This window comes from Rhagoletis pomonella, unplaced genomic scaffold (genome assembly GCF_013731165.1).
Source record: "Rhagoletis pomonella isolate Grant_MI unplaced genomic scaffold, Rhpom_1.0 Rhpom_scaffold_00001, whole genome shotgun sequence".
Taxonomy (NCBI): Eukaryota; Metazoa; Arthropoda; class Insecta; order Diptera; family Tephritidae; genus Rhagoletis; species Rhagoletis pomonella.
This window is the reverse complement of record NW_023458555.1, coordinates 35937774-35962671: the sequence shown is the minus strand read 5'-3', so window position 1 is coordinate 35962671 and position 24898 is coordinate 35937774. Positions and strand designations below refer to the sequence as shown.

At 33.2% G+C, this 24898-nt stretch overlaps 2 protein-coding genes across 7 annotated transcripts in view; both read right to left on the bottom strand.

Moving 5' to 3' along the window:
* Nucleotides 1-24898, bottom strand: part of LOC118743617 (maternal protein pumilio-like) — a 678449-nt gene that overhangs the window by 172278 nt on the left and 481273 nt on the right. The window lies entirely within an intron of this gene.
* The window catches only part of LOC118743586 (maternal protein pumilio-like), a 549911-nt gene that overhangs the window by 465615 nt on the left and 59398 nt on the right, over nt 1-24898 (bottom strand). For 3 of the 5 annotated variants that reach the window (XM_036476359.1, XM_036476352.1, XM_036476370.1), the window contains one exon: nt 9151-9162. The exons of the other annotated variants lie outside the window; for them this stretch is intronic. In XM_036476359.1, the coding sequence (XP_036332252.1) occupies nt 9151-9162 (12 nt within the window). The remainder of the gene's footprint in view (nt 1-9150; nt 9163-24898) is intronic. 5 annotated transcript variants of the gene reach the window in all.

The window sequence follows — 24898 nt, the reverse complement described above, 5'->3', positions numbered from 1 at the left end:
AAAGTTGTATTTTACTTTCTTATTCAAGATTTTTTTCACATCAACAGACCCTGAATGAAAATGTATATGTAGTTCAATGTCTCAGTAAGACTTGTACTTACAATTTTTTTCTATTCACAAAAATTAAATTTGAGAAATTACGTTCAAGTCCAGCTAATGGAGGAAATTTTGGTTACTTAAGTGTAGGACATTTCTACTTCTCATTTTTTCATTTCCTCTTTAAACCAGTTCGTAGTGTCAAACTAACTGAGCAACTGCCGCAACTTCCTATTTTAAAGAAATAGAAAATGCGATATTTTAACAATTGCAAACTGTTATAGAGAGAATTCTTTACGAGAAAATTTTTTCAACTAATTGGTAACCGGTACTAAAAATTCGGATTTTTCGATTTCCTTTTTGAAAGTACCATTATAAAAAGATAGGCGCGACCACACCGACCGCTTTCTCAAAATTAGTCGCCGGTACTCAAAACTGGGTTTTTCGAAATGGGCAACCGGTACAAAAAAACCGATTTCATTTATTTAAAATACCGTGATGTAATCAATGTAGGCAGCTGTGGTGTAGTATGGTAAGTAGTGCGCGCTTCCACTACGCAGGGTTTAAGTTTTTATAAAAAAATATTTGTTAACTGCATACCCAAAAAATTTATAAAACTTTGGTTAAAAAGCTCGAAATTTAGATAAAAATTTGAGGATTGTTTCTTATTTAGATACAAATTTGAGGATTTTTTCTAAATTCTGTAAAAAATTTTAAATTGTGATTTATATGGTTTTTTGTGAAAGCATGAAACATATTTTTATAAAAACATATATAAAAAAATTTAGGTTGAAAAAGATTATAAATATTAACAAGTAGTTTTTAGCAAAAAAAGCCGACTTAAAAACAAGTAATTTTTAGCAAAAAGAATTTTAAACCGACTTCCAAAAAAATAGGAGGTTATCAGTTCGTCGGAATATTTTTATTTTTATTTATTATTATTTTTTTTATGTACGTTACCGCATAAGTTTAGACCACGTAAACTGATTTCGATAATTCTTTTTGCATCGGAAAGGTAGTGTCTCAGAGGTGGTCCCATACTAATCTGGTTTAGATCCGGTCATTGGATCATTAAATATATGTATGTATATATTTTTTAAAGTCGGGTTTTTTCCTGCTAAAAATTACTTGCCTTATATCTAGTTCCCTATTTCTATCTCTATCTCTATCCCTTCCCAATCCTCTCGCTTTCCCAATCCTCTTGTCATACTACCACTAAAATGCAACAATCACCCTGAATGCTTTCGAAATATGTCTAAAAACAAGCACACTTTAATGCAAGAAATTTCGAACTAACAATAAGTGGGTACCTGAGACGTTCTTCTTCGACGTTCAAAATAAACGCCGTGAGTAATGTGATGAATAAAAATGCATTTCTCGCAATTTGAATTTATGAGCCAATAAAATGGATAATATGTTACACACCCACACAAAGCGATTACTCAAGAGAAGAAAATCTAAATATATACATACATACACAAAATTTATGTATACACACAAAAACAACAAACAACAAAATTATAATTTTGAATGCTCAGAAAGAACATTTACCATTTTTAATCGCTTGCAACACAAAACTAATACGAAAAATAAAATATTTTGAATTAGTACTTAAGTTTTTTTTTTTGCTCTTTTTGACTTTTAAGAGCAAACAATGAAATAATTTAAGAGCTTCATTGATCGAGCTAATTATGCATACATATGTATGTATAAATATACAAATGTATTTATGTATGTACGTATATTTGTATTAGTTTGAGTTAGCATAACAAATGGCACAGCCAACATCCGACAGCTAAGTCAGGCAGGCACTTCAACCGGCTTTATGTCAATTTCACTAATTTGGGTAACTATTCGAAATTTTGTAGTGCGGTCAGTGTGCTTAGCTATAAATTAGAGCAAGCGAGTGACTGATGCACAAGCTTCGGGCTAACTAATATATGCATATGATTACACACAAATGTATGTGTGTACTTTTGTTTAAATACAAACGTATATATAGAAACATACATATGAAGATATATTTAAAGATATACATACATATGTATATTAGACTGCATCACTCCCCATACAAAAAAAAAATCTGTACAATTTTTCCATTGGAATTATAAAATCTATTATATTTTAACTCGTCCACCAAAATATTTCGAAAAAATATTAAGATTTAAGTGAGCTGGACCAATTTCAAAATACCTCCAGAAATGGAGGTTTTTATGAATAAAAATAGTTGCTTAAAAATTCTTTCTGAAAAAATCCCCTCAAATGACAAAACGGTTTAAGCTTAAAAAATTTGCATAAAAATTAAAAAAAAAAATTAACGGAATCGTAATGAAGAGATTTTTGATGCTGTTTTTTTAACTTTTTTCAAAGATTGGTATAAGAAAAACTTGAATAACTGAGCCTAAACTCTTCTGATTTAGACTTAGGAGGTATTTTCAAATCGGTCCAGCTCACTTAAATCTTAATATTTTTCCCAAATATTTTGGTGAACGTCTTAGAATATAATAAATTTTGTAATCCCGGCGGAAAAACCGCAACTTTTTTTGGTGATGCAGTCTAATGTATATATATATGTAGTTCTCTTGTTAGGACCATGAAGAGTGGTTTAGTAAATTTTGCTATAAATTTCAAAATATTCATTATGAATAAATTTGTTTTGCAAACAGGTTAGGCTAAGCTGGTTACCCACCAGAGAAACTACGACCAAATTACAAAGCCAATCTTTGGGAAACAAAAGCAATAATGAAGAGTATCGCTATCCTCAAGGCAAAGTGAAAATAACTTTTAATTCTTCTATTATGGCAGCTGCCTACAGACTCGGTAAAAAGCCTACTCCCAGGAGTCCCATCCGCAGCCTACTAAGTTCTGGAGGCCCACAGCGGATGAGCTTCAAAGTATTAGTACTGCATCTGCTGGAAATTTTATTATTTTTATCGCAGCCTGACTGCCATTATAGAAATTCACTCGTTGTTGATGAGAAGAAACCTGGCAAATGCTACGATTTTATTCGACAGCTTATAAAACCTATTAAGGTCGAACTCAGCTCAAAACACTGCAGCGCGTACAGCCATACACCTTTTCTACCTCATCTTTGGAAACACTCACCGAGGCAGCCATCCTAATACGCACACGCCAACCTTTTACCTACACAGGCGTCCGGAAATTCGTCTTAAAATACAGTCCCTAGATTCCGTACCATACTGCCGTGGTCGCGGGACCTGCACTCAAACTAACCTGCGGCTTTCGGCCTGACTGTCGTTTTGAAAGCTATATACTTGGCCAACAGATCCGCTGGTGGAAGAGGTTTAGAGTGCAACGAGGTTTCTCTGAAATGTTGTCGTTGTCTTAAACTTAATCTTTGTCTCTCTTTCTCATATTTATCTCACAACTATGCATCCTTAAAGTATTATTCTACATCCAGCTTTACCCCTGCATGACTCTGTCACCACTTCTATGTATCTACATTGAAAACTCTCTCTGTACTAACGGTTTTCAAAAAAGAGCATATCTTTTGTATCCCTATAATGGTTCCTAACCCTGACGGCCCAAGATGTATAACCTTAAGGGCATAGACGGTGGAAGAACTGATGTATTACAGTCTTAGTCTGGCTAATGCTCGGCAATCACACATAATTTGCTTCGACGTCTCCTTGTTCTTAAGACAAAGACGGCAATCCGTCTCTGTGGAAGGACCAATATCCAGTGCATGTGAGAGCCAATAAGCAACTTACCGTTGGCTCCTTTCACGAGTTTTGTGAGTATCTTTACTATCAAAGGGATTATCAAAAAAGGCTGCCCTATCTAAAGCTCCCTACCTCTCCACTACCTCTCTGAGTTTACCCACGCTTCGATTATGAGCCTCGAGGAGAACCAACTTTGTCCACAAAACAATTCCGGTCACACAAGTACACACGATGAACTTCCCTAGTCAATTAGTTGGCGGCCTCGTTACTTACAATGCCGCATTGTTCTGGTACCCAGCGTGTAATAACGTATTCCTTGCTGGCAAGAGTTGGATAGTCCTACTGGATGGGGCCCTTATAGATGCCCAACTATCTGAAAAGATAACTAGAGCGGCGCCTTTTGAAGCCCTTCTCAAGGTTTAGAATGGCACAAATTTACATTGCTAGTACCTCGGCCTGAAAGACCGTGGACCAGGTATCCATTGCAATAGAGAGTTTAGTGCCAGGTCCAAAGACACTGGCCCCTGCTCTGATATCCATTTTTGATCCGTCTGTGTATCGGTGTATATATCTGGGATCTAGTTTAGGTAAACCATTTGAGCAGACATCTCGGTTTGGAATTTTGATCTGGAATTTTTTTCCGAAGCAGAGTTCCTTTGGCATAGTTCGGAGAACTCCTAAGCCTGGTATTTCGCTCAAAATACCATTATGTTGTGTCGTGTTTTTACGAGTACCGTCAAAATTTTGCGTTTGGGAATTCCGCGAGGCTGCTGCTGCTTGGACAAAAATATGAAGTGGAGTCCAACCTAGGAGCGACTCTAATGCTGTTCTCGTTGATCCTATCGCTGACAGTACAGCCATCCTTTAGAGTTTGTAAAACGGCGCTTTTGGCTAGCAGCCTATGGAGTCATGAGTTACAACCTATTTCCATTTGCGTCACTATTTTTTTTTGTCTCTATCACATTTCTATCACTCTTTTTCTTTGATTATATCCATTACTTACACCATTGCTATCTCTGAACTTCACCTCACCCATAGAAGTAATATAACTTTCTGCCTTTCTATTTTTTACATTTAAAACAGTTTCATAAATTCAATAAATATCTATAGTTTGGAACCATAAAATGCATTAACAACTTTTTGCACGTTTCTCTTAAAAGCCAATAAAGCTCGCCTAAATGACTTCGAAAAAAAACTACAAGAAAAAAAGCTATCGCTAAAATGTATAAATTTATGCTTTTAACATAGTTTTAAATTAAAATTTTTATTGACTCAAAGCAAACGTTGCCTTCGCTAACCAAAAGAATAATCTGCGTGGAAAAAAATTTAAATTTTGTCGCAGGTAAATTAACATGACATAAACAGAACTAGAACTACACAAAAAGTTGCCATTTAAATAGACAACAAAACCAAAAAATTTATGAAAAATTGTAGCTATTCGAATTATGACATGAAACCAACAAACCAAGAGCACAGCTAAAAATAAACAAACAAATCAAAGAATCGGCGAGCTATCGCAGGACCACAGAAAATTAACAAATTAAAAACATTTTGGTCAAATCACCGGCGGAACAGAGCAAACCTCACCTCAACACACCTAAAAAAAACAAAAAATAGGAAGAAAAAAATCTGATGAAGAACTGCTAATGAGCGACACAAGCGTTTTAGCGACAGCACACCGCAGCGATCGAGACACATTTCAATTCGAAGTGTCATTAAAGTGAAAAACAAGTTAAATACCAAAACAAAATATAAAAAAAAAATGGAGACGAGAAAAAACATAAAATTTCGAAATTTCTTGTTTTCAACGCTTGTCCTACTACAACTATTTAAGTTTCAGCGCAGAGGTGAACTAATGGAATGCTTGCCGATCAATAGAAGCCAGAGCCAGATGATAGGTACTCGCACGCAGATGCCGTGATCGCCATTGATCGCGTCGACTATGCATAATGAAATTATTTTTCAACCCACCTCAATGCTTTGTTTTAAAAATATCAGCGTGAATAATTCATGTTCTTTACTTTTTTTTCGCTCAAAGTCATGGCAGCTAAATCTGAAGGTTTATGGAAAGAAATATTGCTGGCTGCTTTATTTTCAAACTTACTAATTGGTTTTTTTAATTTTCATTTTACCAAAAAAAAAACAATAAAACACAATTCAAAATTATTTGCAATTTTTCATGTGTTGCGAAATTTTTGAGAAATGCATAAACCGCAATGCGAACAATTAATTTGGAATTCTCTCGCCATCCATGTGCTGGAAAGGTTTTTTTTATTATTGAAGCGTTTATTTCTGGCTATATAAATGAATATACCTATGCATATATGTATGTATACATATATAGATATACGTCTCTGTATGCACATATATATCTATCTGCATGCATTAGACTGCATCACAAAAAAAAGTTGTGGTTTTTCCGCCGGTATTAAAAAATTTATTTATTTTAAATTTCGCCAAAATATTTCGGAAAAATATTGGGATTTGTAGCGTTTTTCTTTTCTACAAAAAATTTTGCCTTTTCATTGCCCTCTCCCTAGTATTTGTGCGTAGAGGGCACTGAGAAGGTAACATTTTTCGGGAGAAAAGAAAAGGCCATAATTTTATTTTCGAAAAAAAAAATTACCCCAGATAAAACAATTTGAGCTTAAAAAAATCTGCATAAAAATATTTTTTAAAAGTTTCAACGGAATGATCATAACGAGGAGTTTGAAGCTGATTTTGGGCTGAGTTATAAAAGTTTTTCAAATGAATTTTTGAAAAAAAAAAATATAAAAACATCATAGAAATCTTGTGATTCCGTTGAATTTTTTTTTTAATATCTTTTGCAAATTTTTAAGCTTAAACCGTTTTGTCATCTGAGTTCATATTTTTTTTTCAAAAATACTTTAGAAAAGCTATTTTTGTTGATAAAAAAAGCTCATTTTTTAGAGGTATTTTTAAATTGGTCCAACTCAGGTAAATCTTAATTTGTCTTAACCTGAGTTTCGCTCGAAAAATAAATTCGCCCGTAAATTTTTCAGCCGCCCATAGTAAAAATTTTATTTATTTTATTTTTCTGTATGGAAATTGATGCAGTCTAATGTATGCATATGTATGTATGCACATTGGTATTATTTATTTTCATTTTATAGCACCACATTATCGTTAATTTCGATCTAAATAATATTAAGCGAATTTTTTATAGTTTCGCTTGAAGATCTCTTGGTGATTATGAAACCAATAAAATGCAATTTTTTTTTTTTTAATTAAGCAAATCGTTAAAATAGTAACGAATGGAAATTATTTAAGAATACTCGTATTAAACCGCTTTCGTGTTTATTGTTAAATATTGAAATGTATATGCATTGCTTTTTGGTGAATAAATTTAAATTAACGAATCGTTTATGATATACAATTACCTATGTCGGACAGGTTCGAAAACGTGTATGTTTTAAGCAAAACTTTTCGAGTGCAAACAAAGTGGAATACTTATACTAATACTTATAATAAAAATTAAAAGATCACAATTGTGTGCTTACCAGCTAGTTTGGTCACTTTTGTAAATAATTGAAAACAAAATAAAAAAGGTTTTACATAAATACAATTTTGCATTTGACGTTTGAGAAGTACTTAGTTGGCGAATAAAATAATGAGCAAACGAGCCTCTAGAAGTTGCTTATGAATCTAACATTGCATACTTTTACGCGCAGCATTTACTAATGTGGTGAATAAAGAATACAGAGACTTTCTTCACCCTAGAAGGATAGAGTGTTTAGGGCATAGTTGCAGACAGACATTTCAAATATGGTATTGCAGTCGCATCTGCGAGGAAGAATTATGTCCAAAGGCCGGTTGAATTCGGTTACTAACGGGGTTGTGGCCAGCATGAGTTTCTTGTCTGAGAATTTAGATGGGAGAGAACCTTGATATGCTCTTTACTCTTTCTCTCCATAAACCCTGATTTCGAAGCATATATACGTATATGTTATGGCACATATGACAGAAATTTCTGATGTCTTCATCGCCATTGATTTTACAATGCTGTAGACCTTATTAAAGCATAACCAGACGGCAGCCGTGATCATGATCAACTCGTTAATCTCGCCAAATAACTGCAGTTGATCTGGATTAAGTTCGAGAGTTAATTATCAAGCTTAATGCGGATAAGAGGCTTTGTCGATGACAACGCTGACTAAAACTCTGAGAACGTAGAATACAGAGGCCATGGAAAACTAGCTTGGACAACTAACTCGTCGTCAGTTATGCAGTCAACATACTAATTCAGATAGGAAGCCAATTGAATAGAACTTATTTGAATCAGGTCCGCTTTCTCAACTTCGCTTTAAGGACATCGACTACTTTTCATACATTTTGCATGAATAGACCAAGGAATAAATGAACGTTTGTAATCTGAGAATGTAAAATAAGGCATATATTTTTGGGGCAAAACAGATTTCTCTGACCCACCGTGCTTGGTCTACATACATATCAAAAAATATCTAGATACTTATTTCTTTTAGCTTTTCTGGTCCGTGCTTGCCAGTATCAATGTATATATGTACATCTAAGAATATTCCCAAATAGATACAAAACAACCGGTTAAACTTTGTTCCTGCGTCATTAACATAAACAAGCATAAATTTTTAAAATTATAAACAAAATAAATAGTGCAATACTAAAAAAACCAAATAATAGCAGCAGTTACTATAAAAATTAATCACCAAGAAATATTCAAATTGCTTAAAGTTTGCAATAAATTGCCGCAAAGGTGTGGAAATTAGGCAGAATTAAGTGTAAACAAAAATATTAAGGGGCGATAAAATCAACAACCGCCCCTCATTACGAGTTGCTCATTGGAAAAACTTTTTTTTGCATATTTCAGGCTGAATTTTTATTTAAAAGTTTTTTATTTGTTTATGTTTTGTTTTAATACATTTTTTTCTGACTCAATTGGCATAACCAACCTTAATATTTGTGTAAACATTCGTAAACGATATTGCTAATGAGCAGCAAATAATGAGTGAAGAAATTTGTTTATGGTAACAGGCTTATTGATTTAAAGTTGGAAATTTTTTGCATTAAGCTAACAAAAAAAATAAAAAAAAATTTTTTTATAATTTCGGAGCGGTATTTAAATGCTTCAATCCTCATCAGTTTACATGCATACATATGTACACCTATACTCGCACCTACATAGCCTTTGTAAGTACGTACAAAGAATTTAGCAATTTGGCAGCTCCGTGATTTTTAAAAGTAATTAGTGAGCAACAGTTAATTATTTTAGGCGGAAAAATGCCAGAACGAGTAAAACTGCAAACAAAAAATGTATACTCGAAGATTTGTTGCTGTTAATGCTCGTAGTTAGAATAGAGATTTCGGTACATAAAAAAAATTGGCTTACGATTTGGGTGTGCCATAAACATTTATGTACAATTACTTGTATACATACATTGTCACCTACCTGTAAAGAGAAAAAGAAAAAAGAGACATGGAATTAGTGGTGATTGACAATGACGTAATAGAAAAATGATTTTACATTTAAGCTACTTTGTATAGAAAATATTGCTAAAACAAAAACTATTAACCCCTTAAAGCAAAGTAAATTGCTCGAAAAAAATTAATTGAGTGTTATACTGCGCCATGATATAAATATTTTAAAAATTAATCCTTTCAAGCGCGTAGTCTTTTTGGAATTACTATATTTTTTATACTAAAATGATACAGGAAGTTTTTTTTATTTCTAGCTTTTTTGGCGAATAAAGGAAGTCCTACAAAAAGAGTAATAATATGCATATGTACACTTGTGGTGAGCTGATTAAGTTCAGTGGCATTTTTTACTAGTTTTGCCAATTTTTTTTTTTATCAAAATTTAACACTCTACATAACGAGCAAAAAAAATATATTAAAACGCGTTTTTCCAGCGCCTACTAAATTTTCATGGTCTATAAAACTGTATACCTAAAATGTTTCCTACAATTGTGAAAAAAGTTTAAAATTGTGGGTGCAATATTCTGCCAAAATTTTATATTAGGGGTATTCGCGCTGTCTTGCAAAGTCCTGCACGGTGCGCGGTTTACAGAGCTACCGCATAGGAATATCGGTTTCTACCGTGTAATCCGTGCAGGTTGGAAGGGCTTTGTAAGACTCCGAGAATACCCCTATTAAAAATCAGCTTCTGCTCAACGACCAACGAGATGCCTGATATTGTTTTTACGCTAGCGCTAGTGCCAATCATCTGCATATGATGACCTCGATGAGCTGAATAAAAATGGTCGAAATCTGGAAAGGAGGAAGCGGAGTGACGTCTTATTCCAAACTTCGCCCAAATCTCTTAGGACTTTCACGCAGCTAAATTTAATGTTTCTGTCTAAGTTTTGCGAAATTGGTGCACAAAACTATACCAATTACTTTTAAAGTATTCGATTAAATCCTATTCATTTTTACATTTATTGTAAATAATTTGTTCGTTAGTTGTTTTTCTATAAAAAATGTAACTTTTTCCGAAATATCCTAAATTAGGCTTTTTATGGCGTTTTCAGTAATTTTTTTTTTTAGTGGAAAAGAATCATTTTTTTTTTTTAATTTTAGTTACTTTAGCAACCTGTCTTGAGCCCCTCAGAACCCTTTTTACCAGAACCTGTTCAATGGGTTTGAGCTCAGGGAGGTTCGGTGGATTCGCATGTCTGGGTACAAATGATATACATATTATTTTTCGCATACCATTCAACTGCTGATTTGCTGTAATAGCATGAAACCAAATCAGTCTAAAAAATGTAATAATTTCATGCTGCCCTTTAAATGGTCAAAGTCGTTTTTATGATATGTTATTCCGCGTTAATAATCCCATTTGTAACAAACGAACTGCTACGCATACCACAACTACATATTACCGGCCATACCAAAAATTTCGTAAGAAACGTTGTCTCTTTTTGGATTTTGTACTTCTCTTGAACATTGTCTCTACCGCTTGCGACATAAAAATCGCCACCCGGCAGCTGCACAAGTCGCCATGTACATCCATAATGTAGCAGTCAAAATTCTGTATGAAATCACGGTGAAGTCCTACGGCTCGTTTCTTCGCTTCGAAGTTCTTTTTTTTTTTTTTATTTTCTATCTAGAACTTTCTGGACCTGGTATGACTTTAGCGCTTCCTCTTTTTAACTTTTCAATCGAAAGCCTGAGTGCATTGCACTTTTTCCGCTACTTTTCTTCCCGATATATTTGGATTTTTTTTTTTTTTTTTTTTTTTAAGTGGGACAATCTTCTTGGCTCCATTCGGGGTTTTGAAACCCCTTGGTTTTTGCCAGTTCCTTTTTCCTATTAATATTTTTCAAAATTTGTGTGATAATTTTTGTATATTTATCAGAGGTAGGTTCAGTTCAAAATATAAAAATTTTGGATCTGAAAAATTTTACTAGTAAAAATCGTGCGCAAACCTTGTCTTTTTAAGAGCTTTTTATTAGAGTATAAACTACCGAAAATCAATGAAATTTGCCGACATTTATTTTGCGCACTTTGCAAAGAAACCAAGCACTTTTCATCCAAAAGCTCGTTGCCTAAATTACTATTTTATTTTGCAAATATTTGCTCTCGAAACTCCCAACCGCCAGAGTGGTAATTGTTATACGAAATAATATAAAAATGCTAAATCAATTAAAATTTCTGTATGTATTTATGAATTTTCCACAAGAGCCAAAATAAAATATACATTATTTATTTACTCGCATAAAACAAACAACAAATTATTCAATGCGTGCTGTTTGAACTCTCGTAGCGCTCGAATAGCTCAATCGCGTGGCAATTTACCATTGTTGGCGCGCATGAATGTATGTATGGTGTTATTAACAATTTATAAATGTGTATAAAAAGGTAAAATAAACACATCACTGTAGCATTTAAACAATGTACGTATGTATGCATGTAGTAGCACAAGAGTACGCACAGCGGAGCTAAGTAAACAAAATCAGCGCAAATGCAAATGAAACAAAAATTTCATGGAAATCCTGAAAAAAATACTGGGCGTATGGATAACAACGCCGAAAATGAAATCTGTAATTGATGAAAGAATGAGTGAGCAAAAGCGCCATTACAACCGTCGAAAGCAAAAACAATTAAAAAAAAAAAAGCTTGTAAAAAGATAAAAGTCAACGAATGCCAATCGTTACATTCGCCACAGATTATTTATGATATGTAACGGATTTAATTTGTTAAGAATCATAATTTAAATAAAAATTGGAATCACGGCCGCGAAAAATTGGGTATGCAGCAGGAGTAAGCAACGATTTTTAGGTGTAATGCGAGGGCGGCTGAAGCGCGTTCAACCACAGCCACGGGGTTAAAGGATCACACAACACTGCATGCAAGAAATGATTGAATGGATTTTTTACGAACGCGTAAAATGGTGAAATGAAGCAATGCATTGGAAGCGTACGAAAAAGCAAAGAAAGAGAGAGTGAGAGATGGAGGGATGTAGGCGCGTGGCCAAAGCAAATACAAAATATGTTGTTAACATAAAACGCATAGCTGGGGGGCCGTCGTCAAATAAAATACTTGCAAATGTAATGAAACCAAATGTACGCAAAAAGTGCCACAGGTTAATGAAAAGTAGGTATGCGCCAGAAAAAAAATTAAAAACAAGTAATATATTGCGCTGCATGCGAGTAGTAAATAATGCAGCAAACCCCGAACATGGAGATGAATACCAAAAATTGAAACGTCAGTGGCCATCAACAGCGCGTAATGTTGGACCGAAAATCAAAGGCGGCCTTCGCCGGCTGAGGTTGAGAGGAGCGCGCACGAAAAAAATTGATGTTTTTGTTTATTGACAAATTAAATTAAATTTCAAGCACACAGCTTGACCTATGCCATGCGGTGGAGGTGAACGATATTGAACTGATAAATGTAGGCATATGTTGGATTTCGATTTACGAGCAATCGAAAGCAGGCAATCGAATGTGCATTATACATACATACATACATATGTAAACAACAGCTAAATGGAACTTAATCGGGTACAACACTGCGTATACGCACTATTTGAAGTGAAACAGCGAAGAGATTACTACGCAAAAGAGGCAAAGGAGGTGAGTGCCGTGGATCAATCCAGCTAACTGCGAGCTGTGGTAGGACTATAGTCACATTTACAAAACACACTTGAAATCGAACCTTTCACACCCATGCACTTCAAATGACACAACAGCAAGCATATGTATGTAGTACCTAGCAGACCTCATTTGGCATCAAAGACACTTCAAAACATCAAACACAACAACAATAGCTGCCGCTTGGAACACATCAGCATTAGAGTTTCAGCATCTCCACCATCACAAAAGCGTAATAACATAAACATCAGCGCTCAACAGCACTCACATCATCAACAAATTGAATGAGATGATATCGACAAAGAAGAAGAAAGAAGTTTTCCCTACTCTATACACGAGCCGCAGCATAACAAAATGTCATAAAAACAAAGCACGACCCGTATCCGCAAAACATGAGCCAGCCAATGTGCTGTGTGAAAGGAGTTGCCACCCACGCAAAAGTGACTATACAACTGCACAGCTGTTGCCGGAAGTGTGAAGGTGTATAGCAGTTTCCTGCCTGTTGTAATGCAAATGGTGAAATTCTGCCATCGGATAAAAATATATGTACATTAGGGCGGGTCAATTATATTTTACTATGCGCGTATAGCATAGCAAATCTGCTAAAGAAACCATGGGTCCAAAATCAATTTGGAGTTTGCAAAATTTGCGAAAATAAGTTTCGTAGAAAATGTGAAAATTTTCTCTTTAACGCGCTCTGGTGGATTTTTTAAGAAAAAGTTAAGTCCATAAATGGATTCCTCATAACAAACAAAAAAAATCATTATAGCATGTTTTTCTACAAAATTTAACCACTTCTTTACGACACTACAACAAAATGCTTAGAAACCTATTTTAGCAATTTGGCAAACACCAAATTGATTTAAGGCCCATGATTTCTTCGGAAAGTTTGCTTAAAACTACACGAAGAATCCTTCTGTGCTATACGCGCAAAGTGTCATACAAATTGATTCGCCCTAATGTATGTATGTATAAGCATAAAAAATTTAAACCCTTTTACACATTTTCGAGCACGCACTGCGAATTATGCTTTTAAGTGTCGCCGCAAAATACTACAAAATCAACGTATCGCTCAGATAATGATATGCGCTACCACTCGTTCAGATGAATCAAGGGTGGGTATTAGCGTCGAGCTTAATGTTAAAATATATACAGTATTGGCCATATCTATAGCAGCCACATTTCAAAGTGATATGGTTTATTATGGTACGTTTAATAATCCATTTTTAAGAATTTTCAATTAAAATAGAGTTCCTTTTCTAACAAAACCCAAGTTTTAAACTTTGTAAAAGACTACAAAAATATGCAACAAATTTTCTCCCAAATTTCAAACTTTTTTCTCAGAAGAATTTTTTTCCAGTACACAGTTTTGTAGCGCAGTCAATTTTAGTCCGATAATGTGCTAAAATTTACCGTTGATTTTTTTTCTTATTTTTTTTACGCATTTGCTTCCATGTATAACTAGAATAAACACAATTTCTTTTTATATGGAAGAAACCGGCAACAAGTTCGGCGAAATTCTAAAAAATAATTTCACCTTGAAATGGGGGTTTTATTGTATTGGCCAATACTGTATGTATGTATGTATGCATTACTGGGATATTCAGTTCGTATAATGACTGTGCAAATGAGTTTCGGATGTTTGTTTACAATGACTTACGTTGATGGGAGTTTAAAGGTGCCATAAAGTTGGCACTGGGTTTCCGGAACAAGTTTGTATGCATTTGGAATTAATTAAATGCTAATGATACATTTAAAATAATTCAGAGTAAACTTACATCAAGATGCTACCAAAGATTTCGTGCACATGCTTGAAACTCTCAAAGGGTCTCCATGAAAACTTTAATACCCAAACAGACTTCAAATATTACCAAGTACCCAAATTCGATGTGTGATAAAGATAGATCTCGGATGCCTTCGCTAGCCCCCTCTAACTGCCTCGAAGTTTATACCTTTTGTACCGGCTGTCTGAAACTTCCGTGCCCTCAAGCTTAGCTAGATTGATCGCTTTTCGACTGTAAAGCGAAAAGTTTCCGCTCATTTTTCGGAGGGAAGTCTTTCAGCGTTTGAGCGAGACTTTCACCACGGGCACTGTTTTTAATAATCATTTTCACACCATGCGGGGGATCACATGTCCCAGGTTATGTAGCAGCGAGTGCTGATGATTAAAAAAGTGTCTAAAATGCAAAAGTTATTTACATGCTTATGGAGTTCTTCCAGCGCTGCCCATGTCTGTTCTAAGGTCTAATGTTAGCATAGTTTTGGCTTGAGCGCCTTGCCGATACATTTTTATTTGTATCTTCACAGATATTTAGAGCATTTTTAATGCCAACGGGTATGGAGAAGGTGTGTCTTGCCAACAGGAGGTACTTCGAGCTTCGCGCGCAAGTTCGCAAAAAGGAGGCAGGAAACTGACTAAGTTTTTCTACCTCGGCCTACACCGGCGAAATGTTGTGGAGCCAAACATGTCAGCTGCGAAACATTTATATAGGCCTGAGTCTTCTGTCCTTGTTCACTGACAACCAAAGAATCACGACAGTCAGAGGTCGCCGATAAAAAATACACCCACGGGCATAGCTCTTTTAAGCTCAGGCGCTATATAAATGTAGGAAACCCATATATCTCTTTTAGCCACCCAACTTTTATATTGAGTAGGTTTTAACTCTAGGAAACGTTGAAGCTTTCTAAATTAGCCTTATCGTTTGCCTTAGTCGCTAAAAGCCGAATGTGAAAAGTCTAGCAAACGACAAGAATGATTAAGTACTCAAAGACCTTGCAGATTTAATTCAAGCTGGTTACAAATGCAGAACTTGTCGAAAAAGGAATTAAGAAAACAATAAAAAGGACCGCTTATGCTAGCAAAGTCAGGAGTTTGAATAAAGGCGCAAGCTGGCCGACTGCTCAGAAAAAAAAATCTAACTAAGAAAACAATTTGGAATAGTAAACTTTCGCTTTAAGCCGAACGAGTGACTACTAATACCTCAAATCGAGAATAGCTCGCTCAAAACAATTTCACAGAGAAATACTTCTTTCGGACCTTTGTTATACAGCTTCATCCCATTTTGTATTTTACTTATTTTTTTGCTTAAGTTTCTCAACTGAAATTGTAAATCTCTAAAATCGAAACCAGCAATTTTAATTCACAGTTCTATGAAAGCTATCACACTAGACCATCGAAATCTCAAGAAATAGTTTTCGTTCTTTATGCTAGAAAAACTACTTTCCCCTTGCTGCAAATTCTCTCGTAAAAGTAAATATGCGAGCATTTTTCTCTTGAGCTGCAAACTTATTTAACCAATTTTGATCGAAGGAAAGTTCTTTTCCGTTTTCTTGAAGGCTTCATACTATGCTCAACACTTTTTGCAACAATCTAACAAATATCTCACTAAATTTGTTTAGCTCTTAAGATCTTTAAAGGCGCTACTGGCAGGTGCTTCAGAAATGTAAATGTGGGTCAAAAAGTGTCGTCAACTTGTAAGCGTGTCAAACGTCGACAAGAGAATATACAAATTCTCTTGCATGAATATTTAGCAATTTGTTTAAATATGTATGTATATATGTATGTATGTATGTATGTATGTATGAGATGCTGTAACGTCGATGCTGCATTCATTAAAGTGCACTTGCTGATGAAGTAAAGCTGAGTTTTTTTTTCTTTTTATTTCATTTATTTTCATGCGGATATGAAGCCGGTGGCAGGCAGGAGTTTCGGAAATCCATGTGCTATGAAAGCAGTCAAATATAAACTAATGCATATGTATTTATATTGATGAAACCTGTGACAGCAGGTTTAAGGCTTTTGGGACAAGTCATATGTGTAATAACTACAACGAAGTGTATATCTGAAAATATAGGGAAATTTACATAAAATAATTAAAATGAATAACGCCGGCAAGTACATACAGTCAGTCAATAAATTTTAGGTACAGCGAATTTTTTACAATACGGATAACTATTTTTTGAATATTTTATTTTTCGCAATTTTTTATAAAAATATGGTCAATTCTACAAGAAACCCCCCAAAAAATCATAGTTCCAAACCTTGTGCAAAATTAAAGAAAATTCTGAAAATTTTCAATCGAATATTGGTACTTTTTATTTACGCTCTCTAAAAAAAAAGTTGAGTATGCAGTTTTTTAGCCCATTCAATTTTAGTATAGTAAAGTGCAAGTATGCGGACGCTAGGGCTTACCACTGATTTTTGGGAATTTTTAATTTTGTTAAAGGTGTCGCACATTTTTTCCATATAAAAAATTAACTAGCATTATTTTATATGGGGAAAATGAGCGACACCTTCAGCAAAAAAAATTGCTAAAAACAATGGTAAGTCCTAGCTACCTCAAACTTGCACTTTGTTATACTAAACTTGAATGGGCTAAAAAACTGCATACTCAACTTTTTTCTTAAGAGTGTAAATAAAAAGTGCAAATTTGGATGAAAGTTTGCAGAATTTTCTTTACTTTTGCATGAGGTTTGGAACTCAGATTTTTGGGGTTTTTGTCGTAGAATTAACCATATTTTTTATAATAAAAAAAAATAGTGAAAAAAAAATTTTAAATAGTTACCGGTATTGTAAAAAGTTCGCTGTACCTCAACTTTATTGACTGACTGTATGTGTTTTAAATACTTGCAGATTCTTCGATAGCCTTTCTACTATACTTATGTTGAGCGTACATACATATATTTTTATTTTTAAAATCTCGTTCGTTTAAAATATTCACGAAGCATGTTGACAGCCAGTGGCCACAAGCCATCAGTCGTGGTGATTTCATTTGGTCACTGTAATCAGTGCGGCACTCGCTTGCATATGCATACATACCCAGAGCAATATCCGCAAAACCACAACAAATGCGAGTTACAATGTAGGTAAATTCATGCATATCAGCATTGGAATGTGCTGGGCAAGAACAACTAAAGCGTCAGCAACCAAGCGATATATTGCCACATATCAAAGTACCTTTTTCAGGCTTTTGTTCGCTCTATTTTTGGGTGGCCAACTTTGCAGTGGTGACCTACGGCCGCAGTACACACAAAAAAAAACAAAAAAGAAGAAAATCACAATAAAAATGTTGCTGAGCGCGTAAAAAGGCAATGGAAGTTTGAATTGATGTTGCGGATAGCCAGAATAGTACTCACACTAGCGCAGCAAGCACACAAACCCATATCAATGTAATGTCCGCTGACAGTTGACAAATATTCGAAAGAATACATACATACGTACATAGCTGTAAGGGTCACTAGGTGGATTGGTCACGCGCTGGTTTGAGCAGCGTTTTGACTGCCTGCCAGAGCAACCCGCCTGCCCGCCTTGTCCGTCCGTAGGCAAGTAAGCTGAAACTAGGCAAATGTATGCAGAACTGGAGCGCACCACAGCTCATCGCCAGTCCTGCATCGATGCTTGGTTATGCGCTTTTGTTTACTAGTCCATGATTTATTAATCTCCGTATGCATAAATGCTTTATTGTTCGAATGGAGCGCAGCACAGCGAGAAAAAAAGAAAACAAATACTAAAAAAAAAATAATAACGCAAAGGCGATAAAATTGATGTCCTTTTCACAGCCTGCCGCATTGACGAATTTCTACATTGCGCTTGCTGTGATGATATGGCAGGATTTGCATGCAAGTATACATACTCATACGAGCGAGTATAAGCTCTTCCAAGCACATGCATATATGCAAATAAAAGGGAATCGTTTTGTTTTTTTTTTTTGTTGCAAAAATTTAATTTTCATTTTTATTTCGCAATATTTGCGCTTTTGCTCCATTCCAACTGCCTGTGTCAATGGCGACGCATTGCAGTGGCTGGATTGCAAGCTGGCTGGCTCTGGCGGTGTGTGGCTAAAGCGTAAGGCATTTGGTATCATACACAAAAAAAAAGTATGCCAGGCCAAGTCCGGGCAAGCTAGGCCAGAACGGCAGCAGCTAATATTGCACAAATAGCAACGCAAACTTTGCCGCCGCTCATCGCACGCTGTGCCAATGAATATGCCACTTTCATTATGAACAGTAAGTAGTTGCAAATTTATGTTGCACTGACAGCTCAATTAGCAATGGACAGACAATAAGAGTAGGCTATAACATATGGCGACAGATTTTCACGCTGCTGTCCCATTTTGTGATCTCTTTTCGATCGCCGAGTGGGTCAGAAGTGCACACAGCAAATGGTTGACTAATTAGAGCAATTAGGTATGTAGGTATACATACATATAGGCAAAATAAAGCAAATGTTTTGATAGCGAGCAACAAACTTTATCAGTTGTTGTGAAGATTTAAAAAAAAAAAAATTGATGAAAGCACTCAAAAAGATAATTACTCAAATCACTCGGATCAAGCTATGAAAAAATAAAATTAGGTACATCATGCCCATAGAACTCAATTTAAGATTTTTAAATACAATTAAAAAAATTAAAAAACAATATTTAAAAAAATATTAAAAAAAAAAATATTAAAAAAAAAAATATTAAAAAAATAAAATATAAAAAAATGTTCAAAACAAAAAATAAATAAAATGACAAAGCAAAAAATTAGGGGCTTCAAAATAATTTTACAATTTTCAAACCAAAAAATATGTTACGAAAAAAAGGGTCGCATGCATAACCGGTGTTAGACTAATGAACGGTTTTTTTTTTTGTTTGTGAAGAAACATATCCTGCTCAAAAAAACTGTGAACTTAAAAATAATTAAAGTTCTCAATAAATTTTTTTCAAAATTAAAATAAAAATAAAAATTTTGGTTATAAAAAAATTTAATGTTCAAATAAAAATAATTATAAAAAATTTAATTTTCAAAAAAAACAACGAAAAAAGTAAAACGAAATGCAGTTAAACAAAATATCAAATTTAAAGTGAATTTTATAAAAACAAACTGTATTTCTAAAAAAAAACAATATTTTCAAAACGAAATTATGATTTTCAAATTATTAAATTAATTAAATCTCTCAATCAAAATTAAAAATAACAATTAAAATATGTATATTTCAAAAAAAACATGCATATTAAAAACATGTTTTCAAATAAATTTAAAGTCCTCTTATAATCTAATGGCCTTAGAATAAATAAAAAATAAAGTAGGATTGAAGAGCTTTATAAAAAGGCGTTTTCTTACAAATTTTCGATATATAATGAAGTTAGAGTAAAAAAATATATATATTTGAAAAAATTAATAAAATAATTTCCAAACAATTAAGAATTTTAAACAAATATTAAAATTTTAACCGAATATTAAGATTTTAAAAACCACAAATCCACATTACAAAATAATTAAAATCCTTAAACATTGCAAAATAAAAATTTATAATTAAAAAAACACATGAATATTTAAAAATTGATGTTTTCAAATAAATCCATATGTATTAAGAAAATCTATTTATATTTGAAAAATTAGGAATATATAAAAAAATTTTGCAAAATGTCAAATTTTTAAAAACATTAAAATTTTCATAATTTAAATTTTCGCAAAATTTTATTTAGAAAAAATGAATTTTCAAAAAGAAAAACTAAATTAAAAGTAAAATTTTCAAACCAATTCAAATTTCAAAACGAACAAAAAAAAATTTAAATGGAAAGTTAAGTTTCAGAAAAATTCAATTAAAAAAATGCAATTACAAAAATTAAATTTTCGAAAAAAATTAGTACAAACAAACATTGAATTTAGAAAAACTCAATCAAAAAGTATAATTACAAAAATTAAATTTTCAACCAAAAAAAATTAAAGCTAAAATTAATTTTAGAATAAACTAACATCAAAACTAACGTAAGAATTTTAACAATAATTAGTAGATTAGAAAATGATGTACTTGTGTACATAATTTTCCTAGAAAATAGTGATCAAAAAATATTCCAAGCGATTTAGGCTTTTCAAAGAATAAATAAATAAAATAGAATACAAATTTTTTAATATACTAGGCTTTTATGAATGAACTAAAAATTTGAAAATAATATTTCTGTCCCGTAGAATTTGTGTCGATATCTTTTGATTTTGAAAATTTTCGCTAAAGGCATTATAAACAATTTATGCGACTGAAAACGAAAAACGTAGGGCACATGCAATGCAAAGCATTAGATTTAATTAACAATAGTCAAACTCCATAACATAGACCTAAAATTTCTCCAGAGAAAGTACAAATTTTAGCGGTCGTTATTCATATACCCACATACATACATACATATATTTCTCTTCATATCAATTCAGGTCTATTTCATGCGCCCCACGCTTTTCATTCATTCTCATAAATTGTTTATACCGCGTTTTGTTAAAATTTTAAAATCAAAAGTTACAAATTCCATGGGACTGAGAAATATTATTGTCGACTTTTTAGTCAATTTATAAAAGCGTGGTATATTAAAAAGTTTTCTTTTTATATTATTTATTTTCTACTCTTAGTCTTGTCTGTATAAAATTTTACAATAGATATTAAAATAATTCAACTTGCAGTGAAAAGAGAATAGAAGACTATGCAAGCAAAATGTTTTGTGCTCACGTTCAGTATATACATTAGAGTGGTCCAAAATAATAAAGTCGGAATTTTAATGCCGCCACCCCGTGGATTGTTCTGAACCGAAAATAAATATACCCCTAATTTTTTTATTTTGAAATCGAAAAATATTTAGGGAGTGCTCACAGCGCTCAAAGTTTTCCATGTATTTTGTAAAAATGGTTAAGGAGACTTAAAATATTAATATCCAATTGTTTATTTAACCATTTTTTATGATTAAAGGTGTTTTTATTGGTCCCCCCATTGCATTCTCTAGGACCGATAAGATATAGTTACCATGAAAAAATTGTTAAAGGAGCAATTGGGTATTATTACCGGGAATCTCCTGAAGATAAACAAAGTTTTCCCATCGAAAAATATTGATTTCCAGAATTCTACACAATTTCTACGAAACGTTGTTTTTGATGTCTAGACTTTTTTATAGGATCTTTGCAAAGCAAAGGTTTTATAGCATATACATATAAATGATGTGTGGACACACAACAATGAAAGTTGATAACAGCGTCGTAAAATACAAAGAGTTTTGCTACATGTATACTCCTCCCTGTGCAAAATTTATGATTTGGCAATTTTCAATGTTTGTAAATTTTGGTCGAGACTCTGTACCAATATAGCCAATATCTCATATCGGTCGGCGAGTAATTACGATTGTCTTCGAAATGAGGCACTTACCTGAAAAGAGAAAAAAGATACAAACAATTAAAACTTGCTGGGAGTTATTATTATTTTTTTTTTGCTAAAATCTAGATTAAGCTTGGTGCATCTACATATGTGTGCATTATACGTTTTTTTATTCATTAAATATAAAGTATTTTTGCGATATTTTCTAATGTCTCATTTATCATTTTCTTCAAACTGGCAACGTTGCTACACATTCCCACTTTGTTTTCACGCTCTTCGCACATCCCACTGATAGCTATTTATTATTGATAGTTTTTCCCTATCAAAAACCAGTGATTAAATTCAAGGCACTGCCCTTATGATTGGTTTCACTAATCTACTAGTCATTCGTCTCAAGCCCTTTTATAATTCTTGCCTTTTTTTTTGTCACACCTTATCTTCGACACGCCTGCTCATGCTGCCCTTATGCATTCATTCTTGTATGTATGCGTTTGCTTGACACGTTTTGCCAGCCGCACGTGATTTTAGTTTCCACTGAATTTTTCCCCGTTCCTGATTTTTGAGGCGCGCTCAACCCTTATCGCATGCAACGCAGCATATGCATGTGCATACATAAATAATTAAGTGAAAGTATTGCTTTGTTTGGAATTTCCTGTGAAGTGGTTGTTATGCTATTAGGTACTTACATTAGGACTTATATACACTCACATACTATAATAAGTGTGTGTAAGCATGAGTAGGAGTTTGTTTGAATCACTCCAGTTGGCTGGGCAAATATCTAATGAAGAGCTGCTTGACTAATTTCAAAGCAAGTTTATTTTGTTGCCACTAAAGATTAAAAGGGTATTTAAATTGATTATATGCGGGTTTGTGTAAATTATACGGGCTCTTCAATTTAAAGGGGTTCTTCTTCTTGTAAGTGAGGCAAAGAAAAAGTTTTGACAAACAGAATGAATCATTAATGAGTGAGCTTTCAGAATTGCTTAAAACTTCTTTAATGTGTGTATTTAGGTATTTACAAATGTATGTTTATTTCGTAATATGTAAATACATATTTCAAGTTAATACTTCATCCTTGCAATAGATATACGTTCGAGTAAAAATATAATGAAGTGACAGTTTTGTATTCAGACATTGCCCGCAGCATTCAAATTAATCGCAAATCTCATTAATTTTCTACTAAAAGTTAAAAGTTGCATAACAAAAATATATCAGCAAGACTTAAGAGGATAAAGAAAACCAAAAAACTTCGGGACTACAGCGCCTACACTCCACCCCTAAACTCAAATTGCTTGCATGGAGTTTGAAAGTAAAAAAAAAAAAAAACACAATTGTGCGAAGCTGTTGCAGCAAGTCAATGAAATTTTCTTGTGGCTATACATAGAAAAACTTTACAAAATGAGAAGGCATAGATTCCAACGTGCGGCAGTAAGTTATACACTAGGGTGGTCCAAAAACAGTAAACTCGGAATTGTAATGCTCTCACCCCCTAGGATTGTTCTATATCAAAAAAAAAGTATACCCCTATATTTTTATTTTGAAATCAAAAAATATTTAGAGGTCGCTCAAAGTTTTCCATGTATTTTTATATGAGAAAAAAACAACTTTTCGTAGAAATGGTATAGAATTCTTGAAAACGAATATTTTTCGATCGGAAAACACTGGTTCTCTTCAGGAGACTTTCAGTAATAAGACCCAATTGTTTATTTAACCATTTTTTAATACTAACGATTTTTTATTGGTCCCCCCCATTGAATTTTTCGGGGTTTTTGTGGGTTTTTGGCGGACCTATAAATTTTAGTTGCGATGAAAAAATGGTTAAATAAAAATTTTGGTATTATTATTGGGAATCTGCTGCAGACAAATTGAGTTCTCTCATAAAAAAAAAATATTGATTTTTAAGAATTCTATACCATTTCTACGAAAAGTGGTTTTTTCCCCATATAAAAATACATGGAAAACTTTGAGCGCTTTGAGCGACCTCTAAATATTTTTTTTATTTCAAAATAAAAAAATAGGGGTATATTTTTTTCGATATAGAACATTCCTAGGGGGTGAGAGCATAAAAATTCCGACTTTACTTTTCCACGTGTATTTTTGGACCACCCTATTGTACACACACAAAAATTAATATTTTCGCAAAACCATGGGCCCAAAACAGCAGAACTGCGTTTTTAGTTTTTCTCTCAGACGTCAAGATTTTTCAAAAGGACTTTGGAATTTTAAAAATATGATTACTTCAAAGAATTAATTAAAAAAAAGTCCAGTGCAATGTTGAAAAACAGTATCTATGGGTATCAAATTATAAAAAAAAATTCTGTGGAAGTAAAGTCGATTCAATTATTTGGTAAGTAAGGACGATTAGGTATTAAAAATGTGACTTTAAAATTGTATCCTTTAATATCCTTAAAATTTTGCAATAATTGATTCTCGAAAAAAATATATGTTAAGGACTAATACACACTCGACCACATCCTGGAATTACGTACTTCCAATTTGATTTGCCTAAAAAAATTAAATTAATTAGAAAGGCGTTTTCAATACCTAATAATTTTTAATTCTACAGAATTTCTCTTTCATTTGGTATATTACACTGATTTCTTCCAATTTTTGGAATCAATCATATCTGCAATTTTACGCCGAAAACCTCAAAAACGTCGAAAAAGTTAGATTTTGGAAAAAGTAGTTCTTTAAAAGTTCTAGAAGACCCAAAAAGAAAAAGGATCTGAAAAATTACGCAAAAAAAATTCGAAAAAAGGAAATCTTGAAAAAATAAAACTGGTCAGAGTAGTTTTCACTAGTATAGAGTTCTTGAAAAGAAAAAAGGTTCTGCAAAATTACGCCGAAAAACATTGTTTCAATAAAGTCTAAAAAGTAAAATTTTTGAAAAAAAACTAACAGTGTTTTGATGAGCTTTTCTATATTTCTAGAGTTGCCGAAAAGGTAAAAAGTTCTGCAAAACTACGTCTATAACACAATTT